Source organism: Saccopteryx bilineata, chromosome 3 (genome assembly GCF_036850765.1).
Source record: "Saccopteryx bilineata isolate mSacBil1 chromosome 3, mSacBil1_pri_phased_curated, whole genome shotgun sequence".
Taxonomy (NCBI): domain Eukaryota; kingdom Metazoa; phylum Chordata; class Mammalia; order Chiroptera; family Emballonuridae; genus Saccopteryx; species Saccopteryx bilineata.
In genome coordinates this window covers 312214581-312235572 of record NC_089492.1, presented here as the reverse complement: position 1 = coordinate 312235572, position 20992 = coordinate 312214581, and the positions used below count along the sequence as shown (strand labels likewise).

The window sequence follows — 20992 nt, the reverse complement described above, 5'->3', positions numbered from 1 at the left end:
AGAACCCTGAACCGATCAGGAGTTTAGCGGGGATAAAGGATTTGCACATCCGTGAAGTGCATCTCGGAGGAGACACCTGCCCTGGATGACGAACAAAACCTCGAAGACCCCGCCACCTCCCTGGACCCACTTAGGGGCGGGGCTTCAAGACCACAACATTTTGGATTGCACCACCTTCCATTTATTAGAGGGGAGATCTGAGAAAGTCTTTCTGCGCCTTCCGAAGGTCTTTTATCACTTTCTGGCCACCAGACGATGTATTTGTTTCTCTAGCAGCCGCACAGTTCCCTCTTAAACTCGTTCCCCCTCACCGCCACGTACGGGCACACATTTCAGCTTTTCCCCCCGCCATCACGCAGTGGCTCTTCCCAGTTTGACGCATTGCAGGGAAGGCCGAGCCAATCGGTGCCGCGCTCTCATTTCCGCCATGGCCCGGGCCCAATAGCGGTGCGGCTCACACGGTGACGAGTCACGCGTGGCCGAGTGCCCCTCCGCCGGGGAAGAAAGTGGTGTGGCAGATGGGGCGGGACGCGCGATGACAGAAACTAGTCCCGCGGCGGGAGCGCGCGGGCACGCCGCCGACGGCAAACCTAAGACTAGTACCGGGTAGGAGGAGGAAGATTCGCGAGCTCGGCGGCGCGAAAAGGAACGCGGAGGGATCCGCGGAGTCGCAGTGCGACTGCACGTGGGACAGGCGGGGCGGGGTCGGGCGGGGCGGGGCGCGCGCGGCGTCCGTTGAGGGACCGTTGGGGCGGGCGGTGGCGGCGGCGGCGCGCGCTGCGGGCAGAGAGTGTGGAGGCGCGAACGCGCGGTGGAGTTCGAGCTGCTGCAGCTGCTGCCGCCGGAGGAACCTTGATCTCCGCTCTCCGGACACCCCGGCCTCGCCATGGTGAGTGAGGTTGGGGGCCCGCGGAGGCTGGGAGCTCTGAGGCGAGCACGGCGAGGCAGGACCCCCGGAAGGGTGAATGGACCCAGAATGGGGGTGGGGGGCGCCCGGGCCCAGCGGACGCCTCTGGTCCCCTCTCTAGCTCCCAGTCGGGGGCATTCGAACCCAGAGCGGGACGTTTGGATCCCAAAAGGGGGATTGGGAACTTCTGGAAGCTACTTTGAGCACCAAATGGGTTGTTTAGAACCCCAAATGATCGTTTGAGCCCTCTCCGGAGCTTTTGAACCGAAGATGGAACATCGGGACCCTCAGAAAGGGTTTGGACCTCCCCCAAAAGGCTTTTGAACCCCGGATAGGGCGTTTGTTCTCTAAGGTGGAGTGTCTGGACCGCAGGGGGCGAGATAAGAAACACTGGCTGGGAAGGGGATTATTGGGCCCTGATGAGTCCCGAGGGGATCAGAGGAAGACTGGGCTACTGGGGGGCTCCCCAGAAGGCGCGGTGGGTAGCTGGGCCTGGGTGGGGATTGGGGTGACTTCTGCAGATCAGACCCGAGAGGATAGAGTGGGGGTTCTCCAAAGACGGGCATTGCAGAGGATGGAGGAGGAGGGTAAGGCTCAGGGGAGGAAGGGCCCGGGGTGGGTGGCAGCAGAGGTTAGAAGATGCTCTTGAAGCCTGCAGGGAATGAAAAGGATCGAGGTTGGGGAGGTGGTTAAAAGAGAATGATGGCAAGACTGGCACTTGTCACTGGTGGGGCAACAGAGGGCCTCGTGATTGATTTGGGGGCAGCCAGAGAAGGGTCTGAGGTCACTAGTGGGTTGAGGCTGCTGGTCTAGGAAGCAGGGGTTGGGTTTGGAGGGCCAGGGAAGAGTGTTGTGTTTGGGTCCGTGAGAAGGTGGCTTTTCAGGGCGAGGGGTGGAAGAGGTCTTGGGCTTGGGTGATAGGAGGTGAAGGGGAAGAAGGCCTGGGGTCGGGGTAGTTGGAGGAGAGAATGAATGGCAGCCAAGGTGGATCTAGGTTTGTAGGGAGATGTGGATAGCTCCTTGGAAGTCTCCAGGGGAAAACTGGGAGGAAGACTATTCAGTCTAGATGGGGAGTGGGCTGCATAGGCGGCAGGGAGTGGCTGTACGGTTCCCCTTCTCCAGGAAGAACAGGGCTGGGCAGAAGGCACCCGGGCGGTGGGAGCAGGTGGGCGGAGTTGTTCAGGCCCCTATTGCGCACTGAAGCCGCATGAAATGGGGGCGGGGGATTAAAGTTTAGTATGCATCAAATGATCAGCTTTTTAAGCATTGAGCCTCACCCCCTCGCTGCTCCTTTCAAACCAGGAGAGCTGCTTTTTCCAAACAGAAGTGCTAGTTTTCTTATGATCTCCAGCTCCACGCACTGTTCTGCATTTCTTCACTGTGTGCCAAATGACAGTGCAGCACAGTGTGGCGCCGGTGACAATCTGGATGCCTGTTTCTGTAGCCTCAGGGTGGAGGCTGTGGAGCTTGACCAGAGAGGACCTCCAGAGGGACCCCTTATGAGTCCGAGGGCCACTTCCTTCGTTCAGGGCCCTCTCTGAGTAATTCTGTTAATTCACACAGCTAGCTTTGAGAGAAAACCAGCAGATTGGTTCTTTCCCAGTCCCTGCCACCCACAACACCCCCGGCCCCCTTAGGCTCAGCCTGGGAACCATGTGCAGCCCTCCCCCCTGGCAAGGCTGGGAGAACAAGGCAGCCGCTGCTATGTATCAGATCTCATACTTGCTGACACAGACTTGATGGCTCCTCTTGCTGCTACCCCACTTTCCCTCAACAGAACCTTACTGAAGAGGCGCTGAAGCTCTGGCGGGTGTCAAGAGCCCCCCCCACACACACACACACCTCCTAGTTAGGACCCGAGCTTTGGCCCCAGCTAGTTTCTCTTTTCATTTGTAATCAGCCAGGTATGGGTGGGACAAGTCACTGTTAACTGGCCTTGGATGGACTTTGGCCTGAAAGCTGTGGCTCCTCCTTGGCCGGGTGAGGGGCCCTGGCCTTGGTTTCTGATCTCATCTAACACTGTTCTAGGGCATTGAACGGGGGCTGGGCAAGGCAGAGAAATAATACCTTCATCTCTCCCGTAACCCACGATTTTTTTCTTGTCCAGCCTCTTGCTGGCGCCTAAGATGAGGAAAAAGAAAGCAGGAGGCCAGCTGGGTTATTTTGGAGACAGTTTTTGGTAAAAACTTAAAATCTTCAGTTCTGGAAAGGAAAGAAACCCTAGAAAGGTCCCCCCAGCGATAATCGGTTTTCTGGGCAGCAGCCAGGCTTTGAGGTCTATAGTTCCAAACTAGGGCCTTTCCTTCTTCCAGCAGGGGAGAGGGTCTCTTGGCCTGGAGGCAGAGTGACTAACAGGCCCTTGGGTAGAGCCACACCTGTTTGCAGCAACCCTGGGACTGTGTAACAGTGCCTTCCGGCTCATCAGTGGTGGGGGGCGGCAGACACTGGCCTTCAGAGCCACTCTTGGGCATTCTACAGCCTGCCCCAGCCCCTGACAGCACTTCCCAGAGGTGGGGGCCTGGTGGGGATGGGCAGACCCCCGGTTGGGCTAGCTTTCCATCTAGGCCAGGGCAGGGGACAGAAGCAGGTGGCTTGGCGGCCCTTCCCCTTCTCAGACTGCTGCTCTCCTCTCAGGATCATCCTCCTCCACCTCCCCTGGTATTTTCTGTCCTTAGTAACCAAAGCCTATCCTCTCTTCTCACTCTCCCCAAGCAGCTTCCTCAGGTGGCAGGATCTGGGGGAGCAGCCCAGGCTTGTTGGCCTGTGGGAGCCAGGGGGAGAGGGGAGAGCAAGAAGCTCATGAGCCTGGGGCTGCCAGGTGGTCAGTTAGGAGCCCAGCAGCCCTGAGTCTTTATTTTTATATATATACATACATACATATATATATATATACACACACACACACACACACACACTTATTTATTTACTTATTTATTTTAATTGATTTTAGAGAGAGGAGGAGAGGGACAGACAGGATCATAGATCTGTTCCTGTATGTACCCTGACCGGGGATCGAACCGGCAACCTCTGCGCTTCGGGACTATGCTCCAACCAACTGAGCTATCTGGCCAGGACATCCCTTGAGTCTTTTTTAAGGCAGTGCAGAAGTATCTCCATTTGACCTCCAATCCTTCTTTGTAGACTTTGGACTTCTCTAGAATGGACATGTGTGGCGCTTTTCCTTGTCTACCTTTCTTCCCCTCCCTCAGCCATCTCTTCTCTCCTCGGCCATCATCACTGATTTTCCCTCCCATTCTGCCTATTTAGAGCTTGGCTTCAAGTTCTTTCTTTAAGTTAGAAAAACAAAACAAACATTTTGGACCACTTCTAATGTGACTATTTCTTCATCTTTGGGATGGGATGGGGTTTAGGGCTAGCTGCTAGCTTCTATGGAAGCTCTGGAACCTCTCTGTAGAATAATACAAATCCAGTAGTTTGCATCGGTTTGGGGGACTCTCCAGCCCAAAGAACCCTGCTGCAGACTTGGAGCCTCTTTCCCCTAATTTTGAAAGGAAGGCAGTGGGGGGAGCAATCAGTCTGGACCCACAGTGATCCAGGGGAGCGTGGTGCCTTCCTAGCACTATTCACAGAAATGGAGGAAAATTTATCTTTTGCTGCGATCAGCCCCCTAGCCAGGTCCTCACCTAGAGGATCCCTGTCCCAGGCTGATTCCCAGCACAGCAGCACGAGAAAAGCTTGGCCTCTCCTCTACCCCACCCCCAAATCCCACATGCAGCAAGGCTGCCTGCCATCAGAGCACCCAGGCCTGGAAAGGGTTAAAAACCACAGCGCAGCTGGGAAGCTGACTTTAGTCCTACAGCCTCTGCCACCCCTGCTGCTGCCCACCGATGTCCCCTCCAACACTTGCCCTTCCCGCCCAGAAATAAAACAGTGTTAACCGGCACCATCCCTGTGCACAAGGGAGTAGAGCGACTGCCTCGCCTGACCAGGGTTCCTTCCAGCAGTTAGAGCAACTCAGAGATACCAGCAAGGGGAATTTTTGCCAGTTGGGTGCACCGTGCTTGGACTTAGCACCTCCAAATAGCTGACACAGAAACTAGCAGCGAGTCCCAGACACCATCCTCTGCCCTGCCCAAGGGCTGGCCTGTTTCAGTGTGGAAACTTCTAGAGCTGCTTGATCAGGCCTTTAGGGCAAGTGCTCCCTTTACTCAGCCTGTGGGGCTCCCTGTGGCGTTGACGCTGGGGCGCGGCCCTGCACTGGTTAGGGGCCAGAGCAGCACTCCTGCCCACTGGGTCAGCATTTAAAACCTTTGGGTCTGGCCCCCCTGAGTCCCTGGCTTCCTGAATCACCAGACTTGATCCTAGGCTCTGCTTCAGATTCTGACATGTCCCCCCATTGCCCAGGTGCTCAAAATGCCATGTGGAGCTGGCCTTGTCAGAGGGGGCTGGGCCGCCTGAGGAAGGTGTAGCCATGGTGGCCACTAGCCCGGTGACTAACTCTCTCCTTCCTGCTTTCCAGGCTGACCAGCTGACTGAGGAGCAGATCGCAGGTGAGCTTGCCTGCCCCCTCCCTCACCCTGCCTTGGGGGCCTCTGCATCCCCGACCTGGTCTTCCAGGAGTAACATCTGCAGGAAATGTGTGTGGCCCAGCAACACCAAACCCCTGGTCCTGAGACAGGCACTAACCAGACAACAAAAGCTGTGTTCCTCTCCTGGACATCTCAGCTGGGGCCCTTTAAATCAGTGACTGCAGGGTAAACCCAGCTGTCTGTCCCAGCTCCTGCCAGTGAGGCTCAGCAGTGAGCTCCCTGCCTCGCTGTCCCACTTTAAGAGCCGCCCAGGAGCTGGCCTGACCCTGCCATCTCTGCACGGGCAGCAACTTCTCGTTGTCACTCAGCTCCCATGTCACCCTGGAGAGGCCTTCCCTCCCTCCTATCAGACAGACTTCTTTACTGTCTGCCACCATGTCACTGTTCCTTCGGAGCCTTTCTCCCTGTCTGACGTTAGCTGACGATGTCCTTACCTGCTGTACTTCCCGTAGCTAGACGTGCGTTCCTGGAGCTGGGGCTTTGTTTCTGTTGGTCCCTGCTTTACCTTCAGTGCCTAGAACCTGTAGGTGCTCTGTAAGTTTCTACAGGCTAAATAACAAAAGAACCATCACATATCTTCCCAGTAAACTGAAAGAAATCCATGGATCCCATCTAACTCATTTCTGTAGTGTGTCCCCTCCCCCAGCCGCCAGAAGGGTCACAGCTGCAGGAACTATTGTGTGCTGAGTGGATTTCTAGGTTCCCCTCTCCCCAACCTGAGCTGCCTGAGGATACAGACCAGCTCTAGGTCTGTCTCCACAGCCCTGGGCCAGCACAAAGTGGGCAGGAGCAGAGATTTGGGGAACAGGCCCTGGCCCCCAGCAGCTACCCAACCGCAGCACTGCTACCCGGTTCACTGGGCCATGTGACAAGCGCCAGGTGCCCAGCTTCTGAAGCCGTGGAGGTCAGGAGCAGACTTGCCGTCTCTCCTTTCCTCCACTGCCTACCCTCCCCAACACAGTCACTCTTTCAGCTTCTAAACTGTGGCCCCAAGTGGCTATAGAGACCCACTGAGGCAAGCTGGAGAATACAAAGGAGGTCCTGGCATCCCCAAGGAGACTTACTGTCTCCCCAGGGCCCAGAGGCTCGGGGCACAGCCTCGGCTAGGCGTGGCTCCCACTGCACCTGCCACCCACAGCCAACTTGCTTACCTCAGCTAACACAGCCCAGTTCCCATTAGCAGACTGTCCCCCACGTCACCCCAGCCCACACCCTCTGGGAATAGGCTGTGGGGAGTCTACTCTTGGAGGCTTTGGGGGCAGAGAGTGCGAGTTGCCAGAACGGCCCGGTGGGAGGGCAGGCACCACGTGCTCCTCTCCCGCTCCTGATGCGTCCCCAGCTGTGGCCTTCCCACTCAGTGCCACTGGCTCCTCATTCTCCTGGCTTGGCAGCAGTCCTTTCTCCTTCCCTCCCCCCACCAACCCCACGCACGCCCGTCGGCCAAGTTCTGCCAGCTGAGTTCTGCTGCCGGCCACCTCCTCACTTCCACACCCAGCCACTCACGGACTCCTCTGAATGCCAGTAGTGTCGGCCCAGGGAACAGGGCTGCTGGTCCCAGACAGGAGGAACACAGTGCCAACTAAAGGTGTTCTGCAGCCCTCCCTCCCCTCCCAGTCAGTTGACCTTGGCTAGCATACTTTAAATGGAGAATTCTCTTGACTTGCATCCAGTCCATGACAGTGGTCCATTTCATCATTTGAGGGAAAAGCCAAGTCCAGGGACCGAAAAGATCCTAAGGACTGTCAGCTAGTCATCCCTTCTGCCCTCACTGAGCTAGGGTGGCAGAACAGGTTGCTTTACCTGGGCTGGCAGAGGCACTCAGTAAGTGCTGACTGAAGGGAGAGGGGGAGGGGCTGCCCTGTGTACTGAGAGAGGCTTGGACCAGAACTGCAGTCTAATGCTGTGTCTGAGTTGGGGCTGACCCTCAGCCTTGATCCAGGGAGCGAGTCGGCATCCCAGTGTCAGGCTTTCTCCGTGGCCCTCGACGTCTGACTCACTCCCTTTCTTCCCCCAGAGTTCAAGGAGGCCTTCTCCCTTTTTGACAAGGATGGAGATGGCACTATCACCACCAAGGAGCTGGGGACAGTGATGAGGTCCCTGGGACAGAACCCCACCGAAGCAGAGCTGCAGGACATGATCAACGAGGTGGATGCAGATGGTAAGGCCCGACCAAGTGGGTGGGCACCCCACTCCTGGTCTGTCCGTGTCTCTCCCCCCCCCCCCCCCCCCCCCGCCCCGTGAGCACAGGGAGCCTTCCTTGGGGTGATAAAGATCATCTCCAAGGGTAATTCCCAGCTCCCCTCCCACCTTCCAGGGAACGGGACCATTGACTTCCCAGAGTTCCTGACCATGATGGCCAGGAAGATGAAGGACACCGATAGCGAGGAGGAGATCCGAGAGGCCTTCCGTGTCTTCGACAAGGTAAGTAGTCCTTTTCCAGAGTGGCACTGGCCTTCTGGCTAAACCAGTGGTATTCAACCTGGTCCCTACTGCCCACTAGTGGGCGTTCCAGCTTTCATGGTGGGCGGTAGCAGAGCAACCAAAGTATAAATAAAAAGATAGATTTAACTAGAGTAAGTTGTTTTATAAAGATTTATTCTGCCAAACTTAGTGAAAATCCAACGTAAAGTACTCAATAAGTAACTATTATTATAAGCTATAACTTGCTGTAACTCTGCTTTATAAATTTTATAAAGTAAAGTTACTTCCCTACTTTATAAATTACCATTACTGTGGAACCGGTGGGCGGTTAGAAAATTTTACTACTAACAGAGATACAAAAGTGGGCGGTAGGTATAAAAAAGTTGACAACCCCTGGACTAAACAGTAGAGCCAGCAGGGTCCCAGGACACACAGCATAACCAGAACTACTGAGGCCGCGCTTCCAGGAAGCCTGCCCAGTGCTAGCCCAAGGCCGGCTCGCTCTGCAGCTTCAGAAGGCCCTTCCTCTGCCCAGTGAGGGGGGCAATCCCATCCCTGCTGCCCTCTCCCATTGTCACCCCAGGGAAGACCTGGTGACTACCTTGGACTCAAAGCCTTTACCTGTCCCCCAAAACCAGGATGGCAATGGCTACATCAGCGCGGCAGAGCTGCGTCATGTCATGACAAACCTAGGCGAGAAGCTGACCGACGAGGAAGTGGACGAGATGATCAGAGAGGCCGACATTGACGGAGATGGCCAGGTCAATTACGAAGGTAAGCTGGCACTGGGCTCTGTCCCTTGGGCAAGGCCCCCAGCCCCTGGTGCCAGGGAGGGCCACTCACAGCTCAGCCCCACTGCCCTCTGACCTCTCCCTCCCTGCTTCCCTTCCAGAGTTTGTACAGATGATGACTGCGAAGTGAAGCCCCGGGCAGCTGGTGATGCCCGTTCTTGATCTCTCTTCCTGCGCGCGCACTCTCTTCCACACTCCCCTGCGTTCCGGTTCTAGCAAACACCAATCGATTGAGAATCTGATAAAGCAACAAAAGATTTGTCCCAAGCTGCATGACTGCTCTTTCTCCTTCCTTCCTGAGTCTCTTGCCATTTCCCTCATCTCTCCCTTTGCCCTCGCCTTTCCAGTGACCTCCGCCAGGGTCTGATGCATTTACAAGATGAACCCTCCTCCTCCATGGGGAGCCTCAGCCCTCCTCCAGCCAGGGTGGCTCTCCTCCATTTCAGTTTGTTTCCTTCCATTTGTCATCTTATTTTGGGTGCTGGGGTGGCTGCCAGCCCTGTCCCAGGACCTGCTAGGGAGGGAATGAAGCCCTCGCCAAGGCGGAAGAGCACACTTCTGGCATTGCATGCAGCCAGCCCCGAGATTCCGGGTGCAAGTCCCAGCAGCCTTTGGGCAGGGGTGCTGAGAGAGGTGTTCCAGAGGACTGAGGTGTTGTGTTGGATGGATGTGGCCCCAGAGGGGGCTGAGGGGCATGGGAGTCTTCAAAGCTGGCATTCTTTACCACTTAAGGGGCCAACTCTTAGAAGGGGACAGACTGAGTGGACAGCACTCAAACCCCACGGGCTGCTGTTCTGAAACCACCTGATTGGCTTCCTGACATTGGGCTGGATGGGGGCTGCTCCATTGGCCAGTCTGCAAACCATACCTGCCCTGTCCCTAAAGCGATCTCAAGCTGTCTGTAAATACCTGGTGCTAACATCCCTCGCCACTCCCTCCCTCAAGACACACCCACCCACCACAAGGAGGGCCCCTCTTGGGAACTGATGCGTGGGAATGGTCGCTTCATAATGTGCTGGTTATCCTGGGTTTTTTCTTCATGCCCCTGACAACTAAATTTTGTCAAAAACCATGCCGGGCTAGCTGAAGGGTGGGGAGAGGGAAGCTGTGCCCACCACACCCTGGAGAGAAAACACCTGCAATAAACAGTCCTGTCAGCTCGCTGCCTGGAGGACCCGCAGTGAGGGCAGCCCTACCCCGCTTCTACTGCTGCCTGCCCCGGTGACGTGGCTGGCCCCTCACATCTGCGCTGTCTCTGCCCGCCGCCACCCGCCTGCCTGCCCCTGCCCCCCCCCCCCCCCCCCCAGCGGAGAGCATGATCCCTGGCCTTGCTTCTGACTTTTGCCTCTGGGACAAGTAAGTCAATGTGGGCAGTTCAGTCGTCTGGGTTTTTGTTTTGTTCGTTTTTTTCCTTTTTCTGTTCATTTCATCTGTCCCCCACCCCCAGGTCGATCAAGTGGCTTTTCTTGGGACCTGCCTAGCTTTGAGAGTCTCTTCTCATCCCCCCTCTGGCATCCAGCCTCCGGGGGAGCAGGGGAGGGACGGGGGGTAGTGGGAGGCCCAGCCGAGAGCTAAGGGTAAGGGCAGGTAGGCGTGAAGCTGGACATTTCTGGAGTGTTTTGGTTTTTTGTTTTTTTAACCGGGCAATATTGTGTTCAGTTCAAGCTGTGAAGAAAAATATATATCAATGTTTTCCAATAAAATACAGTGACTACCTGATTGACTCTGGCCCTCATCTTGGTTTCTGGGCCTGAAACCCACAGCCCTGACTTGGAAGAGCCTTCACTCCATGTTCACTGCAAAGACTTGGCCTTGTCACGGCAGCCTAGAGGGACCACTGAGCCAGACTTCCGATCCTGTCCAGGGTGCGGTTCATGAGGGCCGGTCAGCTTCAGTGCTTACCACAGGCTGGCACGGGGCAGCGCAGGGCCAAGACCAGCCCCACCCTGGGGGGTGAGGGCGACATCAGAGTGTGCAACAAGCACGGGCAAGGCCATGTCAGGCCCTGGCGGGTGGGGGACTCTCAACAGCAGGGGTCCCCAAACCACATGCGGCCCCCTGAGGCCATTTATCGGGCCCCCGGGGAGCAGGGGAGGGACGGGGCCTAGTGGGAGGCCCAGCCGAGAGCTGCACTTCCGGAAGGGGCACCTCTTTCATTGGTGGTCAATGAAAGGAGCACATTGACTATGGGCCAAAAGCAGGCCCATAGTTCCTATTGAAATACTGGTCAGTTTCTTGATTTAAATTTACTTGTTTTTTATTTTAAATATTGTATTTGTTCCCGTTTTGTTTTTTTACTTTAAAATAAGATATGTGCAGTGTGCATAGGGATTTGTTCATAGTTTTTTTATAGTCCGGCCCTCCAACGGTCTGAGGGACAGTGAACTGGACCCCTGTGTAAAAAGTTTGGGGACCCCTGCTCAACAGGGTACTCTGGGGAAGGGGTGACATCACTGAGTCCATGTCAGGCAGGCAGCCTAAGTGTGCCGTGTGGTCCTGAGCCCATGGAGGGACGGTACAGGATTCAGACATGTGACATAAAGCCCACAGCAACTGCCATCTCCAGAACGCTTCCCCGAGTCCAGGGGGATGTGAAGAAAGTTCTGCGGTCCGGCCATGCTGTTGGGGAGGATGTAAGAGAATTCTCGGGGGCTTTTCCTATGTAGCCCCCAGCACCAAATCCCCTCCGCTCCCCGGTTGGCACAGGGGATGAGCAGTTAACACGCTGTCTAGCTTCTGAGCTGCACACACTTGACCACAGGTGCTGGGCAGGAGTCAAGCAGAGGCAGGGTTCAGTGTAATAAAAAAACTTCTGTTTGTCTTCCTCTGGCCTTGGCAGGATGGAGAAGTCTGCAAGGGCCTTGTGGCGGAGATGAGGCTGGGCTGGGTCTTCCCGGTCTGGGCATCACCACAGCCCAGTTCCTTTGCCCCCTTTTCTGCCACCTCTTTGTGGTTCAGCACTTGGTATAGTAAGAGTGTAAATAGGTAAGAGTCATGATCTTAGATGACTCATCCCCAGACCTCAGTGTGCCATCTATAAAAAGGGGTATGGAAGCACCTACCCCCTGGGCTTGAGCCTGCAGGAACAAGCCTGGGGTATGCTGAGTGCCCCCTAAGCCTCTACTTCGCGGGGTGCTTCCTACTTCGAAGTTCCGCATGAATGACCTCATTGCATCCTTCAGACAACCATTTGGGTTGGGTGCCATTAGTCCCTATTCTGCAACCTAGGAAGCAGCCCCAGAGAAGTAGGCGGTACCAAGGTTATTAAGTCGAAAGTGGCAGAGCTGGAGTTTGAACCAGATCTGACTCCAAGGAGTTGATGATCAGCTGCCTAGTTTTAGAGTAAATGGTCGTTTTAAAACAAAGATGACTTCAGGAAGGCCTGAGACAGAGCCAGTGGGGAGGCTGGGTTGAGGCTGGGGTCGCCGTGGTGGGGTCTGAGATGGCAGCTACTCTCTTAGCAGCCAGAAGACATGTGGAGCAGTCTGGCCCTGTAGTTGAAAGAAGACATGCTTGGGTGGACCTCAGAACTGGGCCACAGGCCCAGTGTGGCTATTCTGCAATGAGTCTGTGCTCCCTAAGCCTCAGGGGCCACCTGATAACCTTGGAGCAGTGTCTTCAATTCTCCGGGCCTCAGTTTACCAGTCCATAAAATGAAGAATAATAGTGGTCTATAAAAGGAAGATCATAAAAATACCCACCTCAGAAGGTTGTACCAAACACTTCATAGACACCTCATTTAATTCTCACTAGGCCAAATTGAGTCCTAATAGAATTCACCTACCTGAGGTGGGTGTGTAGGCATGAGATACATTACTGAGATCTGACTGCGTGAAGGCACAGCAGGGGAACCCTCTTGCACCGCACTTCTTGACAGTGGCCGTACTGGGTTTCAAAACCCCAGATCGTTCAGATCCCAACACCCACGCTTTTACCCACCACCTCCCGATGCCCACACGCCTTTACTGCTTATCATTTTCTCCCTTGGGTCCTGTGTTTTCAAAGACTTACTCCCAGAGAAGCTACATTATTAAATAATCATGACTTCCCTTTCCCGTTCTTTATCAATCAAAGACATAGATGGCACTTGGAGCTTCTAATGGATGCAGGGCAGATGCTGAGGAGAGCTGACTCCAGGCCAAAGCAGAGATGCAGTGGGACTTGTTTACCATGCGGCCCACAGATCTGGGGGACCAGCCCAAAGCCTGTCCTGACAAGGCAACTAAACAAGAAGCACTAACCAGCATCCAAGGGAGGGAAACCCAAGTTTCCCTCACTCCCCCAAAGGTAGTGGCCACCAGCTAGAACAGTGGCTCTGGGACCACTTCTAAGTGTCATTCCCAGGATGACCGGCAGGTGGGGCAATGACTATGAAAGTCCCCATGAGCTGCAACTACAGGGGACCAGCCAGGGTGTATATGTGTGGGTGTTTTAAGTTCCATCTGTGGGCCAGGCCCAGAGCTAGGAAGACAGAAAATGAATAAAGGAATGACGTTAAACATGAATAAATTCTCCTTCAGGGAGTCAGATCATTCCTAGTGTGTCACTTTGAGACCTGCCAGTCCAGACTACAGATGTCTCAGATGTGTTCTCACAGATCCTTTGCACTGTGGTCTCTTCGTACACATCACAGCTTGTAACTTTGTGTTTTTGCTGCTTATTGTAATACATATTTCTGTGATTCTTAAATGATCATCCCACAGCATCATGAGCGAGAGAGGGCCAAGGCGATGTCAGTTGCTGCTGTATCCCCAGCGGGCCCAGATCAGGCCTGGGGGAACGTATGTTGAATCAGTGAATGAATGAGAGGCTAAAGAAGGGAGGTGTTAGAGACCAAGTCAGCTGCAACCATGAGAGACCCCCTCCTCTTGGCCCACTTTTTTCCAATCCTAAGATCCCGGTTCAGCCATCCCCTCCTCTCAGAATCCCTCCCTGATGTCCCCTTAGATTCCTCTCCCCTTCCCCAGCCTTGCCCACTTAACTTTGAGCCCCAGGAGGGTAGGGCCAGGCTATCTTTGTCACTGCCATGTCCCCAGCATCACAGGGACAAGACCTGCCATACAATCAGCCCTCTGTGAGAGCCTACTGAGTGAACAAACATCTGTGCCAGGCAGGCTGCAGTGAGTGCCACAGGGAGCCCAGAGAGTCGCGAGTCCTGAGAGCAGAGTGTTTGTCTCCAAGGAGCAGGAAGAGTTTAAGCGGGACCTTGCAGGGCCGGGAGCTTGATGGATGGAGAAGGGCAAACACTGTTCTGGGAAGAGTGACCTCAATAAGCAGAGAGGTGGAGGCCCGAAGGGTCATATCCTCTTTGGGGAAACTCCAGTTGTCTGGTGTAGCTGAGCAGAGTGAGTGGGAGTTGGCCTCCAGGCCGTGGGAGCCCTTGAGCTTGGCAAGCAGGGAAGTGACCGCTCAGACAGGATACACGAGTAGTCAGATCAGGACACTGATCAGCTAGGAGGTGAGGTCCCAGATCATCCCTGAGAGTCTGCGTGTGGACAGGGTGGGAGTTGTTTGAAACCCCCGACCTGGCAGACTGTAAATATCCAGTATAGACATCTAGACCAGAGATGGTGGAGACTGCAGGGGGGGTGGGGGTGGATTTAGGAGATGTTAGGCCTGGGAGGTAAGAGCCAGCAGAAAACCAGCTTCAAACTTCATCCTCTCCTCCCTTTAAACCACATCTAAAAAATGAGCATGACAATAGCACCCACCTCAGGCCAGAACGCTGTGGGCTCAAATGCCCAGCGCTGTGCTAGCCACAGCAGCCCTAAGAGGCTGGGTGCACAGAACTGGCCCACCTGCAGGGGCGGCACAGATTCTCTGCAGCCCCTCCACCCTCCAGGGGCCCCTTTGGGTGGGTTCCCACTGAGTCTGGGCCATGCTTGGTGACAAAGGTGGACCCCACCAGAGGTTTCTTCACCTGTTTTTTGTGTTTTGTACAAGCAAACTTTATTACTAAATTCACTATCATGACTTTTTCGAGACTGCTATAAAATTTTCTACACAATCTCAGTTTTTTTTGTTATTATAGGGTTTTTTATTATTGTGGTAAATACCCATAACATAAAATTTATCATTTTAACCATTTTAAATTGTACAATTCAGAGACATTTAGTACATTCACATGTTATGCAACCATCACAACCTAGTTCCAGAACATTCTCATCACCCCAAAGGAAACCCAGAGCCCATTAAGGAGTCATCTTGACCTATGTTTAAGCTCTCTGACACCCCTTGTTTTCCTTTAATATGATTAGAAACATAGCAACTGAAGGAAAAAAGTCAACAATAGAGCAAAGCATCACTTTGTTGTCAAACCACATTTGCCCAGATAGCTGAAGACAATAGCAACACCAAGAACAAGGTCAATAACAGTAACGTCTATTATAGGCGCTATTTCAGGCCATATGCTAAATTGCTTTTCAGGGGAAATCACTTCATCCTCAGCACAACACGGTGAGCTAAGTACTAGGTCATGCTTGCCCTTCTACACAAAAGGAAGTCAAGTACAGAGGCAAAATGACTGGCCCAAAAACTGAGCTGGGCTCCAGAGACAGACCGGCTCCACCCACACGCAGGCTGTGCTCCCTTCTTGCTGCGTGACCTGGGCTGATAATTGCCCCCTCAGAGCCATGATTCCGGCTTCTGCAGAAAAAGCTGACAACAGGCTGGAGTGAGAGGATACACCTTACACAGAAGATGACTCGCTGATGTTAGCTGCTACAGAGGGCTCTTGTCTTGCCTACCTCACCCTTCTCCAGGTTCGAATTATTGTTTTAACCCAAGAGCAAGTGAGAAAGGGGAACTGGGCTGGCCGGGGCTGGGGAGTAGGGAGATGCTTTCCCACCACCCTCCCACCGCCCTACGCACACTTTCTTTCAAGCCTTTCAGCTCAGTGGCTCATTCCTGGGCACCCTAACATTCTGGGTCTCTCTTGAGGGTCAGGTGACGGCAATGAGAAAGGGGAAGGGCTGGGAGGCTAGAGATCACCCAGCAGAGTCCAGGGTAAAGCAGAGACTGGTCTGGGTCCCCGGCACCCAGCAGAGTCAGCGCCTACTATTTATTGAATGAATGAGTGAATGAGTGAATGAATGACATTCTGATGAGAGCTCCAAGGACACATGAGGTAAGGTCAGGCTCTGTATAGAGGCAGCTATTTATCTGGGACAGGCACAGGACTTAGGTCTGCGTCCTTCAGCCATCCCTGGGATTCACACCCCACACCCATGCTCCCACAGTCCAAGTCTTAGAACTACCGAGCCATGCCACATTTCCCAGGCACACGCCCAGCAGTGTCACCCCCGCAATGCAGCACCTCCCCTTTCTCCTGCCTCTCCTTGAGGGCCAGAGCTCCCAAGTTTGATGGGGATTCACAAGCAAGGGTCAGTTGACTCAGTGGTAGAGCCCAGCATGTGGATGTCCCGGGTTCAGTTCCCGGTCAGAGCACACAGAAGAAGCAACCATCTTCTTCACCCCTTCTCCTCCCCCTCTCTCTCCTTCTCTTCCTCTTCCTTCCTGCAGCCATGGCTCACTTGATTCAAGCACATTGGCCCCGAGCACTGAGGATGGCTCGGTTGCAAGCATGGCCCCAGAGGGGCAGAGCATCGGCCCAGAAGGGGGTTGCATGTGGATCCTGGTTGAGGCACATGTGGGAGTCTGTCTCTCTGTCTCCCCTCCCCTCACTTGGAAAAGAAAAAAAAAAAAAAGCAAGGGGAAGCAGGGAGTCCCTGGCTCCCATAGGGCAGAGAGAGGGTGGCTCTCGGAGTGGCCTGGGAGAGGGCAGGGCTTTGCCCCGGGGATGTGGGCACCCTGAATGGATGGGGAGCAGCACAGGAACACTAACCCTAAGAGACCCGAGTGCACAGCAGCTCTGGGAACTTTTCTGCCTTCTAAATATTTAGACAGTGAGATAGATGGACAAGCGAGGGCCAAACCAAGACAGCCAGGCCATTGGTTATTTTGAGAAAACTGTTCTTGTGCTCCAGGGTAAATGGTCCTTCTCTCCCTCCCTCTCCTCCCAGAGCCTGGTGTGGCCTCCCTGGACAAGGAGAAATAGCAGCTGACGACCCCCTGAATTCAGGGGGTTACGGTTCTGGCAGGCCAGCACCCCAGGATTCATCTTCTGCTTGTCCACTTGCAGCCACCAGCCTTGCCCCTGATTGTCTGGCTCCCGCTCCTGGGAGACAGGGCAGGAGATCACGATGTCAGCAGGAGGAGGAGATCAGACAGGGCAGGAGATCAGATCTGCCCACGATGTCAGCAGAGGGAGCAGGCTGCTGAGGACCCTGCTTTGGACGGTGTACCCACGGTGCCACCAGACTGCTGTGCTGGAGGCAGGGATGCCCCCAGCACCTCGCCCCAGGCTGACAAAGGCACCCAGCTCCCCTGTGTCCCCCCAAGAGTGGTGGGGGGCCTTGAATCCTTCCTCCCTGAGGCAGGCTGGGAGAGCGGTGTTGGCGAGTGGCTGTGGGCAGGCTTGGAGCAGAGACAGCAGAACCAGAGCTTGAGGCGCTGGAAGACGGCCTTGCGGAAAAGGATGAAAACCCAGGGGTCTAGGATGGGGTTGAAGGCATTGAAACGGAAGGCACGGAGGTCCCCCATCTCACTGCTATCCGGGGCGATGGCCTGGGTGAAGCCGTGGATCTGAGGGCAGGGTGAGGATGTCAAGAAGTACCCATCTCCCCGTACACCCCACCCTCACTCTCCTCCACCCACAAGCTCACTTCAGGAGTGGGGTGTGGCCTGGCAGAAGGGAAAGGAAATAAGATAAAATGAAAGCTAAGAAATGCATCCAAGGACCAGAGAGATAGAAAGCCTCAGGAAACAGCCAGCAGAAGCCTAGAGGGGCTGTGTGGGTGGGTCCTGGGGCTGCACATGTGTGTGACTGTCCACAGCTTCTAGTCCCTGAGTCATTGTAACCCCCTTAAGTTTTGATAGTTCTCAAATTTAGCCCAGCCTTGAATTTTATGGAAAGAGAAACAAAGACCAGAGTACAGATGGGATGACCGGGTGCCCAGTCCCAGGGTCTGCCCTGCTTCAACTAGAGAGAGGCTGGGCAGGCTCAGGGAGGAAGGGGTGAGTCTGGGCGGGTCCAGGAAGATAGAGGGGGCGCTGGGGTGGAGCCTGGGTGTCTGCCGGTGGGAGTTGCAGGGAGCTCCCACTCTGGAATCAAAGGAGCCTGGGCTCCAGACCCAACTCAGTGCCATCCTGGGCAAGAGAAGTCATCCCTCGTCTGTAAAAATGGTGACAAGACAGGAACTTTGTCCTGTTTCTTGGTACATGCTTGTGGAAGGCATACATAAGTCATTTTGAAGATTATCCGAAAAAGGATTTGTAAACCATAGGGCACATGCTCAATAAATGGTGGGTCTTATTATCATTAAGGGGTGAGGGAAGGTTGGGTGTGCATTTGAATGTGTGGGGGACAGGAAGTCTGGAAGGGGGGATTCCAGGGGTCAGGAGGAGTCAAATGCAGCAGGAGCAACTGGGGAGAGACTTCTCCAGAAAGTCAGAAGTTGTTTGAGAGTTGCCAAAGCCTCTGACTCCTTGAGTCTGAGTTTCCCCACCCGTGAAAAAGGGACAAACAATAAGGGACAGCGGTGGGCATGGCCCCTCCCCACCCTGCCACCACCACCACCCCCCACCCCACCCCCGCGGCAGAGGGGACTCACTGTGAGAGGCAGGGAGCACACGGCCATGATGACCGTCATGAGGGCCAGCAGAATCAGGTAGTCAACCTCGTCCTCGCCTGCCCGGGGGCCTGGGACCAGCCAGCCCTGGTTGCGCCTCTGCTGGCGGTACATGCGGCAGAGGCTGACGGTGACAGAGCTGTTGCAGAGGATAATGGCAGCCACCAGCAAGGCTACCAGGGTGGCGTAGGCCAGGGAGAAGGCGCAGCCGCCCAGCTCGGCGGAGCGCAGACGAATGAAGCACCAGCTTCCCGGGCAGTACTGCTGATGTTGGCCCAAGCCCAGCAGGGGCAACGAGCAGAAGAGGGTGCAGAAGGCGTAGACGGCGGGCAGCGTCAGGCGGGCGCAGCGTGGCCCGTCCAGCTGGGCGTAGAGGTAGGGGTGGCTGAGCGCCAGGCAGCGCTCCACGGCCATGGCGAAGAGGATGAGCGTGGAGGCCAGGCCGAAGAAGGTCATGGCGAAGGCGAAGGTGTCGCAGAGCACCGGGCGACCCCTGGCCAGGCCCAGCAGCGAGCTGTTTCGGGCATAGGCTACGAACACCGCAGGGCTCAGGAAACACGTGCCCAGCAGGTCGGTGATCGCCAGCCCGGTGACCAGCACGGCAAAGGCCGACGGGCGGGACCGCCTCCGCGCCCCCAGGATGCCCAGCGCCAGCCCGTTACCCACCACGCCGGCCACAAACATCAGGGTGCTGGTGGCCGGGCCCACCGAGTCCCTCACGTAGGTGAGGTTCCTGCAGGAGTCTGCCATCCTGGCCAACGCCTGCCGGCTGGACTGGAGGGGCCCTCGGTGGGAGGTGGGAGGAGGGAGAGCCCCTGCTGTCACTCAGAAATCCACCGCCAGCCCCACCATGGTCGTCACTGCAGCAGGGGTCTCCCAGTCAACCCACAGCTTTCCTTGTGTGTCCGGGGCTCTCTGTCTGTGCTTCTATCCCTGCTGTCTTCCTCAGCACCCCACCCTCCTGTTTTTCTTCTCTATTTTTGTCAACCCCTTTTCTCCCCTCTTTCCTAGTTCTTTCTGTCTGTCTCTGTCCCCTACTGTCTCTGTCCCCGTCCCCTCCCTTGCCCACCCGCTTGCTCTCCCCCCTCTCCACCCTACCACTCTCTCCCCCCCTTCTCTTCGGTTCTGCTTTTGTAGCCCCTCCTCAGCTCACCTCTGCTGTCACTCCTCTGTCCCCTCGCTCCTTCTGGTCTTGAAGTCTGTGAGGTCTCTGTGTCAGCTTCTCCCTCCTTCCCTCCCCCCTCCCTCCCTCCTCATCTTGCCTGTTCACCCTCCCAGCTTTTTCATTTCCTCTCTCTGCCCCGCCTTCCCTCCCCCCTGCTTTCTCAGAGGCCCCCACGGCTCCCTTTTCAATCTGTCCATCTCCTGCCCAGCCTCCCCTCCCCGTGTTCTCTCACGATCCGGTCCCTGAAACACCTGCCGCCTCCCCACACACAGGACTCTGCCCAGTTCCTTCCCCGACACCTCCCAGTGGCCCCGGGTTGTCACCACACATGGAGTTTAGAGCTCACCAGTGGGGACCAGGACAGGCTGTGAGGAGCAGAGCTGACCTGCCAGCAGGCAGCCCTGTCTGGGGGTGGCCCCTGGGATCTATTCTGGGCTCCAGGCCCCGGGGTTATGACACTGCCCCGGGATTGAGAAATGACCAGGAAATTCCTCCCTGATGCAGTGTTTTCCAGGCACTATTGAGATTTCTGTTCCCTGGACACAAGTCACTCCTTTCAGAAGGCTGGGGAATGAGGTGGCTGGGCCAAAGAAAAAAATGCTGGTCCCTGGAGCCGGTCTTTAGTCCTCAGGCTCCACGGGTCCACGCTCACCGCTCACTGGCAGGCATCCCTGCAGGGCCCCAGGAGGCAGAGTGGGTCTGCCTCCCCCTTCTCACCACGGCACTCCCAGGCCCCAGGCCAAGCTCTGCTGACCTTGACCTCCAGGAATAATATTTTAGCCACTGACAGCTGCCTGGGGCTCCAATATCACTGTCACATTGATCTCTCCAGCACTTCTAGAAACTCACCCCAGCTGCTGCCACCCTGGGCCAGCATGGTCCTCCTGGGTGCCCTAGCTAGAACACAGCAGTTCCCTGTCCTGTTCCCACTGAACTTGTGGTTACCATGCTGTCTCCCCGCCCATAAGGGTAGGATGGGGCCCAAGAGACCCTCCCGGATGCCCCTCATCTTTCAAGGAGGCAGTCTCAGTGTAGAGATGACAAACTCAGGATTTCGCTCCATTTGTCTTGAGTTTCTGTCCCAATTCAACCACCTCCTTGCTTTGTGGTGGTCTTGGGCAAGGATGGAAGCCAGTGTGCCTCAGTTTCCTCATCTGTACAATGAGGTAACAGCAGCTTCATGGGCCTGGTGGCCAGCCTTACCCCGCAGCCCCTGCCAGAGTCCTCTGTAACAAGGGAGAACCTGTACAGACATGTCACATCCGAGGCCAGGGCGATACTCCTGACCTCAAGGGCTGCAGACTTCCCCTGTCTGTCCCCAGGTACCCCAGTAACTGCAGCACCCTCATCCAACTCCCATCTCCCTATCTCCTGGCAGGATGGATGGTCTAGTTGCAGCCACGCCAGGACCTGCAAGAGTGACCACACAGCCCTGCATTTGGGGTGCCTGAGTGTGCCGGCCTGAGACC

General features: G+C 55.5%; 2 protein-coding genes across 2 annotated transcripts; one reads left to right on the top strand and one right to left on the bottom strand.

The window, feature by feature from the left end:
- The first annotated feature begins 706 nt into the window (after positions 1-706).
- On the top strand, positions 707-10388 carry CALM3 (calmodulin 3). The gene is made up of 6 exons (XM_066271736.1): positions 707-889; positions 5388-5418; positions 7472-7615; positions 7772-7878; positions 8517-8652; positions 8771-10388. The coding sequence occupies exons 1-6, from the start codon at positions 887-889 to the stop codon at positions 8797-8799; spliced, it is 450 nt and encodes a 149-aa protein (XP_066127833.1). The 5' UTR covers positions 707-886; the 3' UTR covers positions 8800-10388.
- A 4319-nt stretch (positions 10389-14707) lies between these two features.
- Positions 14708-19404, bottom strand: PTGIR (prostaglandin I2 receptor). Its single transcript, XM_066271735.1, has 2 exons — positions 18341-19404; positions 14708-17312 (listed from the first exon to the last, which is right to left on the bottom strand). The coding sequence occupies exons 1-2, from the start codon at positions 19106-19108 to the stop codon at positions 16926-16928; spliced, it is 1155 nt and encodes a 384-aa protein (XP_066127832.1). The 5' UTR covers positions 19109-19404; the 3' UTR covers positions 14708-16925.
- Positions 19405-20992: the final 1588 nt, after the last annotated feature.

Bases quoted from the DNA above. Each gene is read 5' to 3' on its own strand.
- CALM3 (XM_066271736.1), top strand. The intron at 7,616-7,771 runs GTAAGGCCCGAC...CCCACCTTCCAG, and splicing joins CAACGAGGTGGATGCAGATG to GGAACGGGACCATTGACTTC. The intron at 7,879-8,516 runs GTAAGTAGTCCT...CCCCAAAACCAG, and splicing joins CCTTCCGTGTCTTCGACAAG to GATGGCAATGGCTACATCAG.
- PTGIR (XM_066271735.1), bottom strand. From the start codon at position 19,108: ATGGCAGACTCCTGCAGGAACCTCACCTACGTGAGGGACTCGGTGGGC. The intron at 17,313-18,340 runs GTGAGTCCCCTC...CCCTGCCCTCAG, and splicing joins TGTGCTCCCTGCCTCTCACA to ATCCACGGCTTCACCCAGGC.